Source organism: Sesamum indicum, linkage group LG12, assembly GCF_000512975.1.
Source record: "Sesamum indicum cultivar Zhongzhi No. 13 linkage group LG12, S_indicum_v1.0, whole genome shotgun sequence".
Classification (NCBI taxonomy): Eukaryota; Viridiplantae; Streptophyta; class Magnoliopsida; order Lamiales; family Pedaliaceae; genus Sesamum; species Sesamum indicum.
In genome coordinates, this window is record NC_026156.1 from 5546327 (window position 1) to 5563607 (window position 17281).

At 38.8% G+C, this 17281-nt stretch overlaps 3 protein-coding genes across 6 annotated transcripts; 1 reads left to right on the forward strand and 2 right to left on the reverse strand.

Moving 5' to 3' along the window:
• On the forward strand, window positions 1507-4725 carry LOC105175785 (DNA-damage-repair/toleration protein DRT111, chloroplastic-like). The gene is made up of 2 exons (XM_011098373.2): window positions 1507-2439; window positions 4167-4725. Exons 1-2 carry the CDS (start codon window positions 1588-1590, stop codon window positions 4461-4463), a joined length of 1149 nt encoding a protein of 382 aa, XP_011096675.1. The 5' UTR covers window positions 1507-1587; the 3' UTR covers window positions 4464-4725.
• On the reverse strand, window positions 4378-9168 carry LOC105175787 (kxDL motif-containing protein 1). 3 transcript variants are annotated; one of them, XR_002288154.1, is made up of 5 exons: window positions 8056-9168; window positions 7767-7919; window positions 6740-6847; window positions 5423-5685; window positions 4378-5341 (listed from the first exon to the last, which is right to left on the reverse strand). XR_002288154.1 is itself a non-coding variant. In XM_011098375.2 (3 exons), the coding sequence occupies exons 1-3, from the start codon at window positions 8169-8171 to the stop codon at window positions 6745-6747; spliced, it is 372 nt and encodes a 123-aa protein (XP_011096677.1). In that variant the 5' UTR covers window positions 8172-9156; the 3' UTR covers window positions 6374-6744. The 3 variants fall into 3 exon arrangements, 2 of the variants coding, with proteins under 2 accessions (XP_011096676.1, XP_011096677.1); XM_011098375.2 differs by lacking the exons at window positions 4378-5341; window positions 5423-5685 and having other exon boundaries at window positions 6374-6847; window positions 8056-9156; XM_011098374.2 differs by lacking the exons at window positions 6740-6847; window positions 7767-7919; window positions 8056-9168.
• LOC105175788 (homeobox-leucine zipper protein ATHB-14) lies at window positions 10319-16400 on the reverse strand. 2 transcript variants are annotated; one of them, XM_020698367.1, is made up of 18 exons: window positions 15765-16400; window positions 14514-14673; window positions 14296-14408; window positions 14082-14172; window positions 13897-13992; window positions 13695-13808; window positions 13528-13611; window positions 13247-13402; window positions 13091-13165; window positions 12900-13006; window positions 12548-12737; window positions 12219-12407; window positions 12031-12111; window positions 11805-11939; window positions 11231-11556; window positions 10982-11093; window positions 10726-10878; window positions 10319-10648 (listed from the first exon to the last, which is right to left on the reverse strand). In XM_020698367.1, the coding sequence occupies exons 1-18, from the start codon at window positions 15995-15997 to the stop codon at window positions 10502-10504; spliced, it is 2562 nt and encodes an 853-aa protein (XP_020554026.1). In that variant the 5' UTR covers window positions 15998-16400; the 3' UTR covers window positions 10319-10501. The 2 variants fall into 2 exon arrangements, with proteins under 2 accessions (XP_020554026.1, XP_011096678.1); XM_011098376.2 differs by having other exon boundaries at window positions 10726-10875; window positions 15765-16399.

Here is a 17281-nt window from a genome sequence, read left to right on the forward strand (position 1 = left end):
GTTATATTAATCGAGAATACGGCAGAGAATTAATTTATATCATCTAATTGAATAAGATTACTAATGTATAATATCACTTAGTTTTACACAGTTATATTAATCAAGAATATATATTTGATATATTCATATGATATGGGAAATAAACAAAAATTCAATATCCTTTTTATAAAAATATACGTAATTTATCGCTCGATAATATATAGTAATAATATAAATATTTATCTCCACTCGATATTAATGAACTTATCGGTAAATTGGCTTGTATAATTTAATGACAATCCACTCAATTAATGATTAACAATATTAAATTAGAAAAATAAATATAAATTAAAAATTTACTCGATTCTATTTATCTACCTTATTATATTAACACAAGTCTCTAAAACTAATTACTTTTATCGTGGTGTATCTAAAATCTATTATATTTCATACACTACATTTCAATTTGAGAGGAATATTTGGATGAAATAATTTTTAATAATTCATATTAAAAAAATTTAAAATTTATTAATATTAAAAAAAATAATTCAATTAAAATTAAAAATTATCCAAATGTATTCTTATAGATCTTCCCCATATTTCGTACATGGGCCAAAACTGAAATTTCGGGCTAAAACGGTAATTTATTATTATTATTAGGGTAAAATACACTCTGCCCCTTTAGAACTATTTTTAATGTAATATTTATTCCCTTAAACTGACGAATGTAACACTTACTCCCTATAATTAATTTTTTGGACAATATTACCCTTATATTATATATATACTTCAAAGATTTTTTTCCTAACAATTTTGCATTTTAAGTTTATTTAAAATTTTCTTAATTAAAAAAAAACCTTTTAGTATAATAAAGTAATACATATTTCGTAAATTAAATAATTTGATTTTATTGATATCTTACAATCTCAAAAGTTAAGTAGTGAATGACTACAAGAAATACATAAGAAGTTTTCATAAAAAAAGTTTTATTAATCTAGTAATAAAATTAAATCATTAAATAGTTTTTCTTTTAGATAAAAGTGAGTAATTAAATAATTTTTTGAATATATATCTTTTTAAAAAATATGATGAAGTATTTATATTCATTTATTTTTTTAAAAATATTTAACTTTTGGTGAAGCATATATATTTGTCAATTTCTTTAAAAAATATATATGAATTATGAATTATATTATATTTATTGTGTATCTACTATATATTAATTTATACCTTGCTTTTATTAAATTATTCTGATATAAAAAATTACCTTGGTGATGATTTAATGTATAAAATACTAAGATATATTAAGAAAATGTAATATTGATGATAATTAAATATGCAAAATAGTAAACTATATTCAGAATAATATAATTATTTAAAACATAAGGTCCAACAAAAAAGAAAAATGAATATTATATTATGAATAGTTTAAGAGACAAAGTGTATTTTACCCTTATTATTATTTTCTTATGAGAGAGATATAGAGACATGAACGGGGCCGCATATATATATATACTATTACATATCAAACATATGATCTAATTTAGTGCCCAACCGCAAATATAATTCGGAGCAACCGCAGACGCTTACGCTTTGGATTGTCCCAGAATGCTGGGCGGCTTGTACGGCGATCTCCCCCCACCGTCTTCCGCCACGGACGACAGCTCCACCACCACATCCGCCACCAATGTCTGGTCCAGCAGTGTCAAGATGGCCCCATCCACCCTCCGCAAACCCTTACCCCCTCCTCAAACCATCCTCCGCCCCCCAAACCCCAAGCCCAAACAATCCCAGACCACTGCCTTCAGTAAAAACACTATTGCAATTCAGCCGCCCGCCGTCGAGAATACAAATCCTAACCCTACCATGTCTTCGTTTCAACCCGCTCTTGTCGGCGTCACGAGTTCCGTCTTAGAAGAGTACGACCCAGCCCGGCCAAATGATTACGAGGATTACCGCCGGGAGCGAAAGAGGAAGCAAGCAGAGGCAGAGGTCAGGAGAGAACTGGAGGAGAGAGAGAGGAGAGAGAGGGAAAGGGAGGAGAGAGAGAAGAGAGAGAGGGATCGCGATAGGGATAGGGAATTGAGTATTTCTGGAGAGGAGGCGTGGCGAAGGAGGGCGGCTATGACCGGCGGCGGAGGGGGGGGGGGGAGATCGCCGTCTCCACCCCCGCTGGGTAATGGGGGAGGGGAAGGGTTTAGCATTGGGAAGTCGGAGAGTGGAGGGTTGGGACTGGGAGCGGAAGGGAAGATGACGGCGGCCCAGAGGATGATGGCGAAGATGGGATGGAAGGAAGGACAGGGTTTGGGGAAGCAGGAGCAGGGAATTACAACGCCATTGGTGGCCAAGAAGACGGATAAGAGAGCTGGGGTCATCGTGAATGCCAGCGAGTCGAGTAAGAAGGTTAAGAGTGTTAGTTTCAATGGGCCCCCTACCAGGGTTGTGCTTCTCAGGAACATGGTATGGATTGCTTACTTTATTTGAGGGATTCGTATATGCTCTGTCTGTGCTCAACTGTTGTATTAATATTTGTGATTATGAAGTTTAGCGCGTTAGTGTTGTGAGATTTGTGTGGTTTAATTTGTATTTCCTGTTCGTTTAGTATATTTCTTCATGAGCAGTGGTTTAGCGATGATTTTGGTAACTACAAGTTCAGATCAGATACTGTGGAGCTCGGTTGAATACCAATAGGAGATGTATTGTAGCTTTCCTCCCCATGAGTTAACTGAAAAACAAGTAAAATCATAGTATGTGTTTCTTTTTGCTTCTAATGCTAAGGAGATTTTCGACAGGTTTGCAGTGACTAGTTCCATCTTTTGAACAGTGTTTATTTTATCGACTTTCACTTTTCCATGCAGAGTAGGATTAAGAACCCTTTCTGATGTCTAATTTACTTTGGTACAACGCTGGCTACCATGAACTGAGGTCTCAGATTTGATAACATTCCTCGGTGCAAAATTGAGTGAAATTTTATCTGCTCTCAGTTCCATGAGCCAAATATGGATGTACTGAACTGAAGTCTCAGAATTTCACAACATACCTCAGTTCAAATTTGAGTAAAATTTCTCCTCTCAGTTCCATGAGCCGAACATGGATATAACAACTGTATATTCTGTGGAATGCCGCTTTCACTTTAGTGTTTGTTCTGCTTTCCCCATGGTAAAACTGTAATGTTTCACGCAGGGAAGAGAAGACAGATAGAAAAGCATTATTCTCATAAAAACTTCTTGCATGAAAAGTTCCTTGACAACTAAATGGCAGGAAGTTTCTTGACAAGTCGAGGCGATATAATGGAGATACTTATGTTCTACTAACCTGTTGAACAATGTTTGGTATTCTGTTTCAATCTTATTGAAGGAAGAGAAACTAAAACCTCAGTTCTACCAATATCTTCAGCCTAGTCACCTGAACAGATAAATATGAGGAAAGAAAACATTATGTTTAATGCTGGAACACAACGCAGCTTAAAAGCTTTTTGCTTCTTGTGACATGCATCCAGCAAGGTTGGCCTTATTTTTTATGTGATCCATCCAAGTAGAATTCCTACTTGCAAGCCATGTTGGAAACTAAAACCTGTTTGTTTATGTTTTCATTTTCAGTTTTCAGGGGAAATATGTGTTTTTAATTTTGTATAGGTTGTCGTGCGAAAATGTACGTTTCGGTTCTTTTTGTGTTGAGTTCATGATAGTATTTCTTTTCCTAAATATTAATCATTTCTTTCCGTTTGAGGGTTTCTGTTAGCTGGTCTTTCCTTCTCTCTCATATATAACAATCTCCTGTGAGCACAGTTACTGGTCTCTTTCTTTCTTGTATTCAAGTTTCTTTTTCCACTTTAGGATCCCGCATGTATATGTGGGCATGCGAATGTAGTTTTCTAATGTAGTTTGATCAGGTGAATGTGATTTTCTGAGTTGTAGCTTAATCAGTTACTCATCTCATACTCATGTCCCTAACAACGCATCATGTGGATATAAATTATTTCTCCCTTAGTGTTGGTGCCTACGTGGTGCTTGAATTATCTATAAAATGATTATGATTTCCATCATGGTTGCTGTTTACTCCAGCCCCTGGCAGCCACTGATCTGAATGATTTGTGGTTTTGCATTTATCATATTTATTGGCTTATAATCCGTGTGTGTCATGGGTTGCCTAAAATTCTTATGTATATCCTCTGCTTCTTTGTGAAGGTTGGCCCGGGTGAGGTTGATGATGATTTAGAAGGTGAGGTGGCAGAGGAGTGTGCTAAATTTGGTACGGTGACTCGTGTCCTGATCTTTGAGATTACGGAACCAAACTTCCCACACGATGAAGCTGTAAGAATATTTATTCAGTTTGAGAGAGCAGAGCAAGCAACTAAAGCCCTCATAGAACTTGAAGGTCGCTTTTTCGGAGGTAGGGTTGTACGCGCTTGTTTTTATGATGAGGAAAGGTTCAACAACAATGAATTGGCTCCCATGCCGGGTGAAATTCCTGGTTTCTTTTAACCATTTCGAAGATTTAGAAGTTGGTTGTCCAAAAAAAGACTCTCTGGGCTCCTTGTATGGTCAGCCGCAGCCTGGGAAGTGCTTCATCAGGCTCCTTTTAGTTTAAATATTTAGTCAGTGTTGATAGTGCATGTTCGAATTCATTATCATCTGAGCTGAGCCATGTAGCAAGTAATGTTTCTTGTTTTTATTCTTACTGATCTCTTGTGAAACTCGGATTCAAGGGATACGTACAAAGCAGTTTGAGTCGCTTTTATACGCAGTTCTTGCTTTGGTAGAAACGTGCTTTTAAAAATTGCGTCCTTGCACAGTTCATAATTAATTCAACCTGCTTTTAGAAATTGCATCCTTGCATCCCATCTCCTTTTATTTGTTTCAATGTAAGAAGTATACTTGCATAGTTCATCTTCAATTTATTTGTACCCCTCTCCCACTATTGCCTTAAAGTTGTAAAAGAGCAGCGGATAATATATTAATTACTACAGTATCAAGCAAAAAAGAAATATTCTTAGACCAGAAGGCCTCCTCGCATCAAGGAGATCCAGCTAGCTGTTCTGATTGGAAATACTAGCCTCGTGCAATAAGTATAAGTGCTGACCTTCCCTATACGCGGGGGAACAGGCGGCATTTTGTGGTGGCGCGGCTCCGCACATGTAAATAGCCAGAAGGGTTTCGTTTGTAGACATGACAGTACTAGTTGATGAAAAGGAGGGCAGAAGGCCACCAGATGAGAGGTTGTTCACGGTGGAGTCTCCGACTGTGATGTGGTGGGGCGAGGTTGAGGTTGAACTTTCTCCTCCGCCACCCAAGATGCAGCAGCTTGGCTTCGGCGGCACACTTTTCCTTCCCCCACCGCAGACCGGGCATGAATTAGTCCCCTATAATACAAATCACAATTAATGTGGTTATTAAGCATATAAAGAAAAACCTTTAGAAAAAGAAAGATTAGTGCAAAGTACATTAGAGTTAGTGGTGGTGGCGGAGCGGTAGGTGGTGCCATCAGGCTCGACGATCCAGCCAGCTTCTTGAGCAAGATGGCGGAGGACTTGATTGATGTCAGCGCGAGGGGAGAGGCGGTAGCCACCGTGCTTACGGAGGCCGTGGAAGATGTTGGTGGTGATGGACCTCCTTTGCCTCTCTCTCATCTTGGTCCTCTCTTTCTCAACTGCACTTCTCACATTGGCGTTGCATTCCTTCATTGTTTATCCCTTTTTTCACCTTCCTGTGAAGTGGTGTTGCTTGTGAGGAATTTGTACCACTTGGAATGGAATCGAAGGCAAGAAAAGAGTGTGCAGAACAGAAGGCAGCTACAAGTTAACTTTTTGAGGGCTTGAAACTGAGAAGCTTATTTTGCATGAAGGGAGTGAGTGTGAGGAGTTGTGACAGTCAAATTGCATGTACTTATGGGCTATAGCCTATACACATGGCGAAAGCGGGGAATGAGGTTGTTTCACGCGCCATGTGCAATGCCAATCACATTGTAATAAAAGGTAAAATAAAAATAAAACACTATCCAATTTAGCTTTTATCTGCTTTTTATTTTATTTATATAAATACAACCCATTTTTAATTGTACTGCAACTTTCAATTTTTTTTACAAAAATCACATCTATAAAAGTAGATAAGCACTCCCATAGTTTAGCATAATGGTGGCTCTGGTTCACATGTTTACCATATAGTTCAGTAACATAGTGGGCAAAAGGGTAGTTTTCTGAATTTTACATTGTTTGAGCAGTGTTGATGGAATAGGATCAAGCCCAATACACACTAACTCAAAACTCACTGTTTTTTCCATTCAAATAATAATGCATTTCCGCCCACCTCCCCTGAAATTCTTGTCCAGTACCATTGGTAGTTACATGTCTTAACCTGCCAATAGTTTCAAATATTTCCTCCACTCCAGTTGAAGATGAAAGAACCGAGATTTTGCATACAGAAAGACTCAGAGGTGATGAAAACAGAAGCAACCTCTTGGTAAATCGATTGAACGAAATACCCAGTTTTTTTATGAGACACAATTATTCAGTTCCTTGTGTTCACATTGAAGATCCGATTATTCTCATGCTTACCACAGCGTGCATGCGGTTTCGACTAATAGTTTTCGTGAATTGTTAAAAGATCAAAAACCATTAACAACGCCACTGTAACCATGTATGAACAGAGAGCCATCTGTACTAGTATGAAGAATCACCATAATGTACAAAAATCTAGACATTAGACAACACAGACATTTCCAGAAGCTGGGTTGTAGAGAGAAGTCCAAATATGTGCAATACCAGATTCACCTAGGCAACTCGAGGTCTGGTCTTTGATCAAGTGCCTCAATTGCTGAATCATCAGGAAAAGCATCTGGATAGGTTTCCATGATCTTTGCCTTCAGACTCCTGCAAAATTAAAACCAAAATCTCAATGACATGAAATGAAATGTGCAAACTTCTACTCCCCATTGGTGAAGTTTCAAAGGAGATGGGATTTCTGCTCCCCACCTACACCACAAAAGAACTAAAAAAGCCAAACATAACCAGACTAAGTGGCAATTAACCAAGTAAGGAAGAAAATCCGCACATTACACACACGCCAACACTGAACACAGATTTGCATCATAACAACGACAAAGGCTCACATTCAAATGCATTTTCAAGTTTTCATGAAACTAGATTTTGATCAGTAAAACTCAGCAATTTTCTTGCTTCTTAACTCAAAGAAGTGAGCACCAGACAGAAAGAGAAAATTCCAATGATTAGCTCCTCCAGCCCGCAGGCCACGAATTCCACCAATGATGAGACTTAAGGACCACTTTTCTGCATTAGTAGAGGATTTCAACTCACGGTGTATTCTAAAAAGGAAGATTATCAGTATGGTCCCAGGTTGCAGCAATAACTCATTTACTGACAAGAGTAAGGTAACATTATATCATTCATCAAATCGTAAAAGGCATTAATTCAGCAAACCATTTAGATTAATACAAGAGATCTCAAAATCCAAAACCATTTTAACAATAATTTACAAACAAGTAATCACAGCCCCGGAAATTGAATTGCACTTCGTAAATCATACCAGATGGCAACACCAGAACTGGAAATTCTTAACCACAAGTACAACATGCCAGACCCACAAAGAATTGCAACAACAAAAACTCTCACCCCACTACACATAAAAGTCAATTGATGAGTTCGTCCAATTGTGCATTTATTGATAATAAATAAGACCAAAAAATTAACCCCAACCACATCATTTCCACAGCTCGTAAACATCCTAATTATAGTTCGCAGCCGGAATAAATACGAAAACGAAGTTGCATACCTGAGCTTCTGAAAGATGTAATCGAGGTCCGATTTCATAGATCTTAAGAGGCGTGTGTTCCTGGAAAAATCCGCAGACACTTCGGAAAAGCAATTCTCTGAGTACTCATTAAAGTGTGATAATACTGCATTGCTGTCCTGCAATCTTCCCAATCTGCATAATTTTTTCTTCAAAAGTTACTATCTTTGACAATTAAAGGGGATAATGTAAATGCAAGTAAACCAAATTTTGAAACAGAGTAGACAGATTAAACCACAAAAAGAAAAAAAAAAAGAATATATATACATACATGAGGTTTTGTGATTGTTTGATAGAATCCAAGTCCTGAGAATCAACTAGGGTTTTGAACTCTCTCGAAATTTCTTGTGACGCTGAACGAACCGACTGGCTTCCTGGATCCGCCATGTTTACGATTATTCTGCCCACTGAAACAGCGTATTGTAGGATGCAAAATTGGAGGTTACTTGTGGGCGGATTTAGTGGACTTTCAATTGTTCCATCAGAGATTGGGCTTCGACCACAGAGGCCCTCCTAACACTGAGTAAAAGATTTGGTATGTTAAGAAGTAATGAGGATTTTGATTGGGCCTAGAGTGATGACCCACCCGAACTTCCCCACACTCGAATTTGACTTGGTGTGTGAATAATTGAAATAACCATATCCCCCACCCCCACAATCAATCACATTACCTCCCCTGACCCTGAAATGGGTAAAGTAAAAGAAAGAATGATGATTATAGGTCTGAAATTGAAGAGCAGGTAGAGAGAAGATAAGATTGAATTCAAAAGCCTGCCTTTCCTTCCCGTTCCAGTTCCAGTTGCAGAGATAAAGATAATAGTTGGTCAAAGGGGATTATTATACAAAAACACTGCTGCTGCTGCTAGTGCTAGTCTACTACTGTCCATTCTTTCGTTTATACTGACTGAGTGCTTAAACATTACCTAGCTATACAGCAGAGAAAGAGAAAATTAGTAGCAATTACCAATATTAATAATGGCTACTAAATCTGTAGTAGCCTGCTTCAGCAATTACTACTACTGGTATTGGATTGGGAATACATACAATTACAACAAACAAGGAAGGGGCATTGGGCATTGGGGCCTGATTGTGTCTATTCTTTCAGATTGGGCATTTGCAGGGAAGCTTTAGAAGTGTCAGGATTTTCAAATGCAGTAAAAGGAAAGTCCAAACCAACTAGGACTAGGACTAGGGGTTGGTACTGGGCAGGAGAAGATGCTATGCTATGCCTACAACACCAAATCCATACAATACAATGCATCCACACCCACCATTCATCATCCATCATGTTGTATAATGTTTGATGATGTGCATGAGTGAGGCTGAGGCATCATCAATCTCCACATCAATGAATTCCCATACATCTATATGTGTATCCGATGGGGTTTGAAAAGAGGGTTGGTTTGTTAAATGTTAATTAACAGAGAAAGAGACAAGTAACTGTGTGTGTGTGTGATGGAGGAATTATCTAACAATGCAGTAGTAGGCAGTAGTTGTCTGTCTCCCACTCTGGCCTACGCCCTACACCAAAAGTTGCTTTTGTTTTCAGGATGAGCCAGCGGATACCAAGGCACGCCTTTGCTGGTGGGCCCGACCCCCCATCAATTTGTGAGACACAAACAATTCATTGTGGCATGATGAGGTCAAACCAGTAATTACAACCTGCCCCATCCTCATTACCTTCTTCCTGCACTCGCCCTCTTTGTATATTGATGATGGTAATTCTGGAAAAAACCAATATATCCTTCAGGAGAGGGTAAAAGGGTCTTTATATTCTGAAAGTATTTGACCAAGGGTCAATCTCTTAAGAGTTGCGTATTTAAAGCATATTTGAGGCCTATAAACTAGGACACGTAACACCATTTGTGGAGGGTGGACAGTGAACGTGGAGACGTGAAAGAGCCCGCCAGTATGGTGGGATGGTAAGGGAATAAAGAGGAAAAATCCTAAGGAGAGAGGTAAGTTTTTCGGTTTTTAAACTACATTGAGTGTGTTATCGTAAAAGAGATCTATCAATTGGGGATGAAAACTGACTTGATCGTCGGAGCATCTTCGCCGGGACTCTTCCCGGCTAAGTAATGTTCGTTTCTTGTTTTCAGAATAGTGTTGATTGCATACACAAGGCAGCTAACTAGCGTGGGGGAAGGAGCTGTGTTTTCGAGCCGGATCATATATATATATTTATGTTCAACTACTTTTACTTTTCTTGAAAAGAAAAAACAAAAGGAAGAGGAAGATATGTTTTCTGGTAGGGCTCATCCTCACACACATACACACACACACACACACACACATACAGAAGCAGCAGTGGAAGTGAAACACACGAGTTCGCGAGCCCTTTGTTCAATTCAACGTGAGAACCCATGAGACGCAGCCTCTGCCTCTGATCCCATCCCTTTGACCTTCACAAGAATTCAAAATGCCAAAGACCAAACTATGCTGCTGAAGATTTCTACGTCTTCTCACAAATACATACCCCACTCTCTTTCCTTGGATGGAAACAAGTAAAGTAGCTACTTCCAGACAACACCATATATATGTATATATATATGATAATAGTAGGCATCTCACAGGTTTATAAATAACCCCTTGTCAATATGTCGTCGTACATCATTTTCCCCAAATTTAAATAACTACAAATAACTTAAAACACCTGAGTGCAGCTATAGTTTCAAATTGTCATCTCATCACAAGGTCAGCACCCATTTCTATTCCCTTTACACAAAAGACCAATTCATGAACATGAATGCTAGGCAGTGATTGGCATCCTCATCGTTCACAACCTTCCATGCCACCGCTTGTTCGTAAGACACCGGTCTGCCCATGCTCGAAACACACACTCCTCCCGGCAAATATGCAAACCCCTGTACAAGAATGCAAAATTAGCAAACAAACATATATGTCAACATACCAAGCACGGGAAATAACTCTTGGGACTCACCTGCTGCATGATCTTGGAGAACTCTGAGAGCAGAATCTTTCTACCAGCTTCATCCAGTATCTTCTCCAGCATTATATCCTGAAGGGCTACCAGGGTCGTCTCCAGCATGTCCAGTCCTGCCTGGTTTGCAAATGTAAATACTGCTGATGCCTGCTATTAAAAGTTACTTGATCAGTTTGCTTGCTAAGAACTAAAGTAATCATGTATAAAGATGGATGAAAACAAGGAGAAGCACAACAAAGTGAAAATCACTAACATTCATTCTAACGGAGCAGCACATAATAGCATCAGTGTGGTGCCAAAGTTGTTTCAGAACAGCATCACCTGCTGATGAATCAGCCTGAAGCAGTTCTCCACCAGTGTGCACTCTGAAATAGAAGAACCGAAAATTGGCACGAGATTACGAGACTGTTGCTAAAACACAGAAGACGGATCTGCCCATTTTAGATTTAGATATCAGGGTGGAATAACTATCTACAAAATCAGGGAAAAGGAGAATCCACACCTGTAGCTCCTGCAAATCCAACGTGCCAATGTGACAGCCTCTGGTGAACCAGGAAGCGGCTTTGGTACCATTTGGGAGCTGAGTTGGGATGGGGCTATGGCCATGGCAACTCTTTGGACTGATCCCACAATACTTCGTACATATTGACGGGCCATGGCAGCTACACTGTCTCGATAGTGATTCTCAAAAGTGAACTGGAACGCAATGGTCAAAACAGACCTAAAATTCTGATTACTCGTATCAGCTTCACCACCAGAACGAGCTCCACTGTGTCCCACCTCAAGAGCAGAAGCCAAGTCCAGTGTTCGAGTTGCTGTGGGCCCATCCTGCATCACAAACAAAATAACAAATTACGCAAATAAAACAGTGTTTGAACCAATCAGAAATCCAAACACCTACTGAAAATAGGAAAAATTTTGTATTCAACAACAGTCACAAGATGGACATTTTTCAGGGGACAGAATGCAGCAGCATTGGTTTCTTATCATGCCAGCATTCAGAGTAACCCAACAATTTTCTTAAGAGACAAACACATTATTCTAGTTAGATTATGGAGCAAGGAATGTCACCCAACTGATTTAGGTTCCAATGGTATGACGCGGAAACCAGATGGCAGCACGGGAGCATCATCACCAAATGATTCATCAATGGGCGCAAAAACAAGCTGAGCACAGGCGCCAGAAGTTGTTTCATCGATCCCGCTGCATAACTGCATTGTTCCATTAAAGAGATCAACACCATTCATGCCGTAACACTTAAAGAAAACAATTAGTCACAAATCTGAATTATAGGGGCGAGACCTGCAACAAGTACATATCTCTTGACAAAGCAATGTCCTCTGGAGAGAATGCATGACCTTCCAAACGAACCACCTCCAGGAACTACATTAAAAACAAATTTTCTTGTGATTCAGTATGGGAAGATGAAGCATGAAGATGCAAGATAAGCCATGGCCACCACAAGAGTACTAGTAAAGCAGAGAGTTCACCTCCTCATGTTCAACAGTTTGCGCCAGAGGTAAAATAACTTGACTGCTTGGAAACCCTCCAAGCTTTGCACAAGGAACTGCATAAGGACTGGCTTTAAGAGAAGCGGCAGAGTAGACATCAACGCCATAATCAGCCCACTCCGAACGATGCTCCCTCAGGAAGCGAACAAGCAAAGCTGGAGGCACATTCTGCTTACAATGTATAAGAAAGTCATCAAATATTATCCAACCTATCCGGATAGTTATTGTAAACCCAAAACGTAGTCTATAAACATGTAGTCATATTACCTGGAGGATTACACAAGTTTATAACATTTCAAACAAATTACCTGGAGAAGCATTGATGCCCGTGCGCAGAGGACTCCCCCAAAGGTTGGGAGCATAGACAAGTTGTTATATTGGGAACCCAGAAACTTGCTTGGAGATGAGTTAATGGCAATGGTTACATCTTCAACCCCATCGCTGCCCATTATTGACCAACCATCATCAACAAATCCATTGACAGCATCATTAAAACCCCTAACAGTCATCCACCAAATACACAGCACATCAGAAAAATAACACAAATGGAATTTAATAAGATTGCCTGAATGTAGTTAGTGAATTCTTTAACAGCTAAAGCCTGTTTCTGTATCCAGATAAGTGAACTATGTTCACTACATTCAGGAAGATATTTCTCACCTGCACAATCTTTGACTTAATGCTCTAAGAACAGTGGGTTGGCGACCACCAGTATACTGGATCTCTCCATTGGTTTCTTGAGCAATTTGTCTTATATGACGCAAAGCCTAAACATACAGAAGGATAAATGTGCTTGTGAGACAGAGGCCAAGGACATGCAACACACACAACAGACAGAAGAAAGCTCTCACAGCCATAGTCATCTTTTGCGCAAGGATTTTGGAAGATTCATAAAGTGGCCTTAAAACTTCAGGAACACTTGAAGCCTGTAACAAAACAAAAAGTAATAAGTTCCCCAGGAGAAGATGGAAAATAGACCAGGCAGACATAGTTGGAGGACTTCTTACATCAAAGTCAATGTGATCGACAATGTGGATAATGGATCCACCACCCTCACAAGGACGAATCAGGTACCCACTCGGCAGCATTTCAGCTCTCACAAAGCAAGTAGCAGGAGGCCCAGTTGGGCCACCCGTAGAAGATGTTAATGATCTCTCACAAATCTGTATAAATAGCTCAGCTGTAAATACAATGCTGTAGTTTTCAAGATCGCCACACAATACCAGTGTACAACAAAAGGATATCATAACAAATCATCAGAAATCGAGAACTTTATAGGATTAGTTACCACTAGACTGCCATCTTCCAAGCTTGTGATATATCTCAACGTCCAAAAGTCACGAGCAGATGCCAATGTTGTTGGTGCATATATCTAAGGAAGAGATTTACACTCACAACCAGTTGCAAGCTCTAGTGCATATCTCAAACTAAACTATAATACTACAGGGGACTTACCTGCATATATACAAGCTCTATAGTCCCTCCATTTCCTGTGGGTATTGCACTTGCTACATCGAGGCAACGGCAGTCGCGAAACCAAGAAAGACGATCTTTGAGAATTTCAGCAACCTGCAAAGAAATTGTGTCAAAGTAGAATATTGACTGAAATGAATTTTCCATACATGAAAGACATGAAAGTGACTAGTTAGAAAATCACCTTCGTGGGTTCAAGACTCACGAGGCCACAGGCCCGTGCTGCTACCCCACTGCAGTTGCGGGAAACAGCAACGATGCCAATAGAATCCGGACCAGGCTAAACACATGAAAAAGGATGCGTTAGCACCTAGAGTAATTAAATAGGGGCGAAAATCTACAGACAATGAAGGCAACAAAAGTACATACCTTCATCCCAATCATCTGGACCCAGTCGACAGCAGTTCCAGTAGCCTTCCCAAGGAACTCTGTCAGGGTCTCCTCAGCTATTGCGAGAAGACTAAGAAATCAACACAAGAAATGGAAAATAAAAGAATCAAATGAAACCAAATTGGTAATAGTTTTCCAACCAGCAGCCCAAACAAAACAGTTAAAATGATTAAGGTGACATTAGGGCAATTACCCAGCTGGGCTATTTGCATCCCTCTGTGGATGCTGAGGAGTTGGGTTTTGCTGTTGTTGCTGACCACTCATAACCACAGAGTCACAGCTAGTATCTGTGGTTGTTGTGCTTACCTGATAATCATACAAATCCGGTGGTAAACAAACAGGAAACAAAGCTAATGGGAGAAGCATTTGGTCATTACCATGTAACATAAACAGCAAAAGTTACAAACTTACAGTGTGCAGTTGCTGACGCATATAACCATTTTCATAGACCAACTGCGAGACCTGCTTCTGAAGACGATCATTCTCTTCCATCAGCAGCTTATTCATGGCGGTCAGTTTTCTGTTAACAGTCTGGAGACGAGATGCTTCTTTCCTCTGTTTTTCACGACATCTACAAAAAGACAAACAAGAAACACATTTTCCTGAAAAATCATAATCACACCAAACGAACTGTTGAACCTCAAAACATACAAGATATGTTAATGAGTGCAGAAAACCATAAGTTAAAAATACTCAAGGTAGCTGAGTTATTCAAAGATCTCTCTTTGATATGATTAGACAGGATAAATAATTTTTAGGGCTCAAAATTACTCTCTGCACCGTTAAGTGCCATTCAACCTTTTAAGACATTGGCAACTAGATTAACTCATAGAAAAACAACAAAAGAAGAACATGAAAAGTACATTCAAATGATGAATGCTAAGAATGAAACCAAGAAACTGATTTGATGCCCCATTCTTGTAGACATATTAAATCAAGATCTACACATAAAAGAGAAAGGTGGAATACATAAGGAACCCAAAGTGAACATAATAAATGCCCATCACAAACTTACTTTCAACAGAACAAAGATCTGATAAATAACAACTTCAGGAAACAGATTTTATAAGGGATCAGAGAGGCTCCAAGTAAATAGCAAAACACCGGGAAAAAACTTAACATTGTCAAGGGGTTGCATTTCACCCTTGAATTCAATGTTAAGCATAACAAAGCAAATTTACAGTCTCCTCATAGATCCATTTTTATAATCATGATTTCAAAATTTTAGTTCCTTTATCTTTCTTTTGGATGGCTAAACATAAAGCACAAATGGGAAGGCAGAAAAGGGTAGATTACATTGCTCCCAGTACTCCACTCTCTTTACAATCCCGAATACACTAAGATGAGAACAAAATAGAAGATATTACAAAGATAAATGAACAGCAATACTTTTATTTGTTTAAAACGGTGAAATAACCAATGTTTGCTGATAGAAACTCAATAGCCATCAATGAGAAAACATAAATCCGAAACAGAGATAAACCCACATTTACCAGTTCTTTACAGGACGCACTCAAGATAGAATCCCGACATTGATTCAAGAAGAATTAGAAAGAAAACCTACAAAAACTTGTAAAAAGCTAATCTTCAAAGCCGGAAAAGGAGAAAGCCAAGTCCCGGAAACCCCTATCGTTAAGAGCCTTGAGAATACAGTATATATACCTGCGATTCTGAAACCAGACTTTGATTTGTTTAGGCTCAATGTTAGCAAGAATGGGGCACTCCCGAATGAGCTGCTGCCTCCTCAAAGAACTAGGCTTTGGGCATTCTGCATAAACCCTCTCAAGAGCCTCAACTTGCTCTGGTGTGTACCTCACATACTTGCTGGGGTCCATTTGTTGCTGCTTGCTGTTACTACCACTGCTGTTACTATCCCTGTGCATAGAAAGTGCCATCCAAGAAAAGCAGCAAAGCCCACCGAGCTAAGTCTTGTTGGGCAGAAAAAGCTTGTTGAGAAAAAGAATGGTGGTTTTGGTGGTGGTTGCATGAACAGGCAGGCTCTCTTCTCACAGAGAGCCTCCTCTCTCACTCATCAAGATTGTGTTTTTTTTTTTTCCTTACTTTCTGAAGTGGGGTGGGGTGCTTTCTTTTGCTTTTGTTCTGGGCAAGAGGATATGTAGAAGAGGTTTTAGGGAGAGCAGAGAAGAGGAAGAAGGGAAGGGATGAGAGGGAAAGATGTTGGAACAGAGGTCCCCCTGGTTTTTATCTTAGACGCCAATCTCGAGAATTTCAGAGAAAGTGAAATGGGGAAAGAGAGAGGAGATAAAGTTAGGAACCAACCCACATAAAAAAGAAAGAAGGCTCAAGTGAAGTGGGAAATAGGAAAACTTGATAAATAAATAATTCCGTGTGAAACATAATTTTAATCTAATTTCGTTTCAACTTCTTATCTCTATTCAATTCCAATTTTCAAATTATAATATAAAGTAAGATAAATACAAATCTCATTTATTAAATTAAAACTGACATAAAAATTTAAAAATAAGTTACTAATCACCAATTCTTTCACTAAATATTTTACATATTACGATCAAAATCACGTTGAATTTTTACATTTTAATTACTCATATAAAAATATTTTAAATAGGAAAACGCATCAATCAAAAAATTACAGAAATATGGATAATTAAAATGTGAGGAAAGAATCATAACAGTTGTTTTTCTGGGAAATTTAAAAAGTGGGTCTGCAAAATATGAAGAACCCATAATCCATAATCATGTTTTTTCTTTTTTCTTTAAATTAATAATATAAACAGTGAAGCGAGTAAATACAAGGCAGAGACACACTGACTCTGACACTCATCACTCAGCCCCCTTTTTACCCATTTAAAAATAAATAAATATTTGTATTTTGGAGGGATGTGAGTATGTATGCATGCATGCGATATCATGTCCATCCCGAAACCCGAAATGGACGGATGGGTTGGATTTGATGGTGGGCCCAATAAAAAGGAGCTGGAAGTGGCTACACGGGCCTCCCAGGCCCACATTCTCGAACAATTAAATTTCCTGGCCCAAATTGGGGGAATAAACAATTTATTTTTTTAATAGAATGATGATAAAATACGAGGTAATAGAGTAGACTATATTTATAGGAAAAAATAGTTTAAAATTGGTTTTAATAATAATAATAATAATTATTGATATGGGATGGGATGGGATGCTCCCATAAACATGAC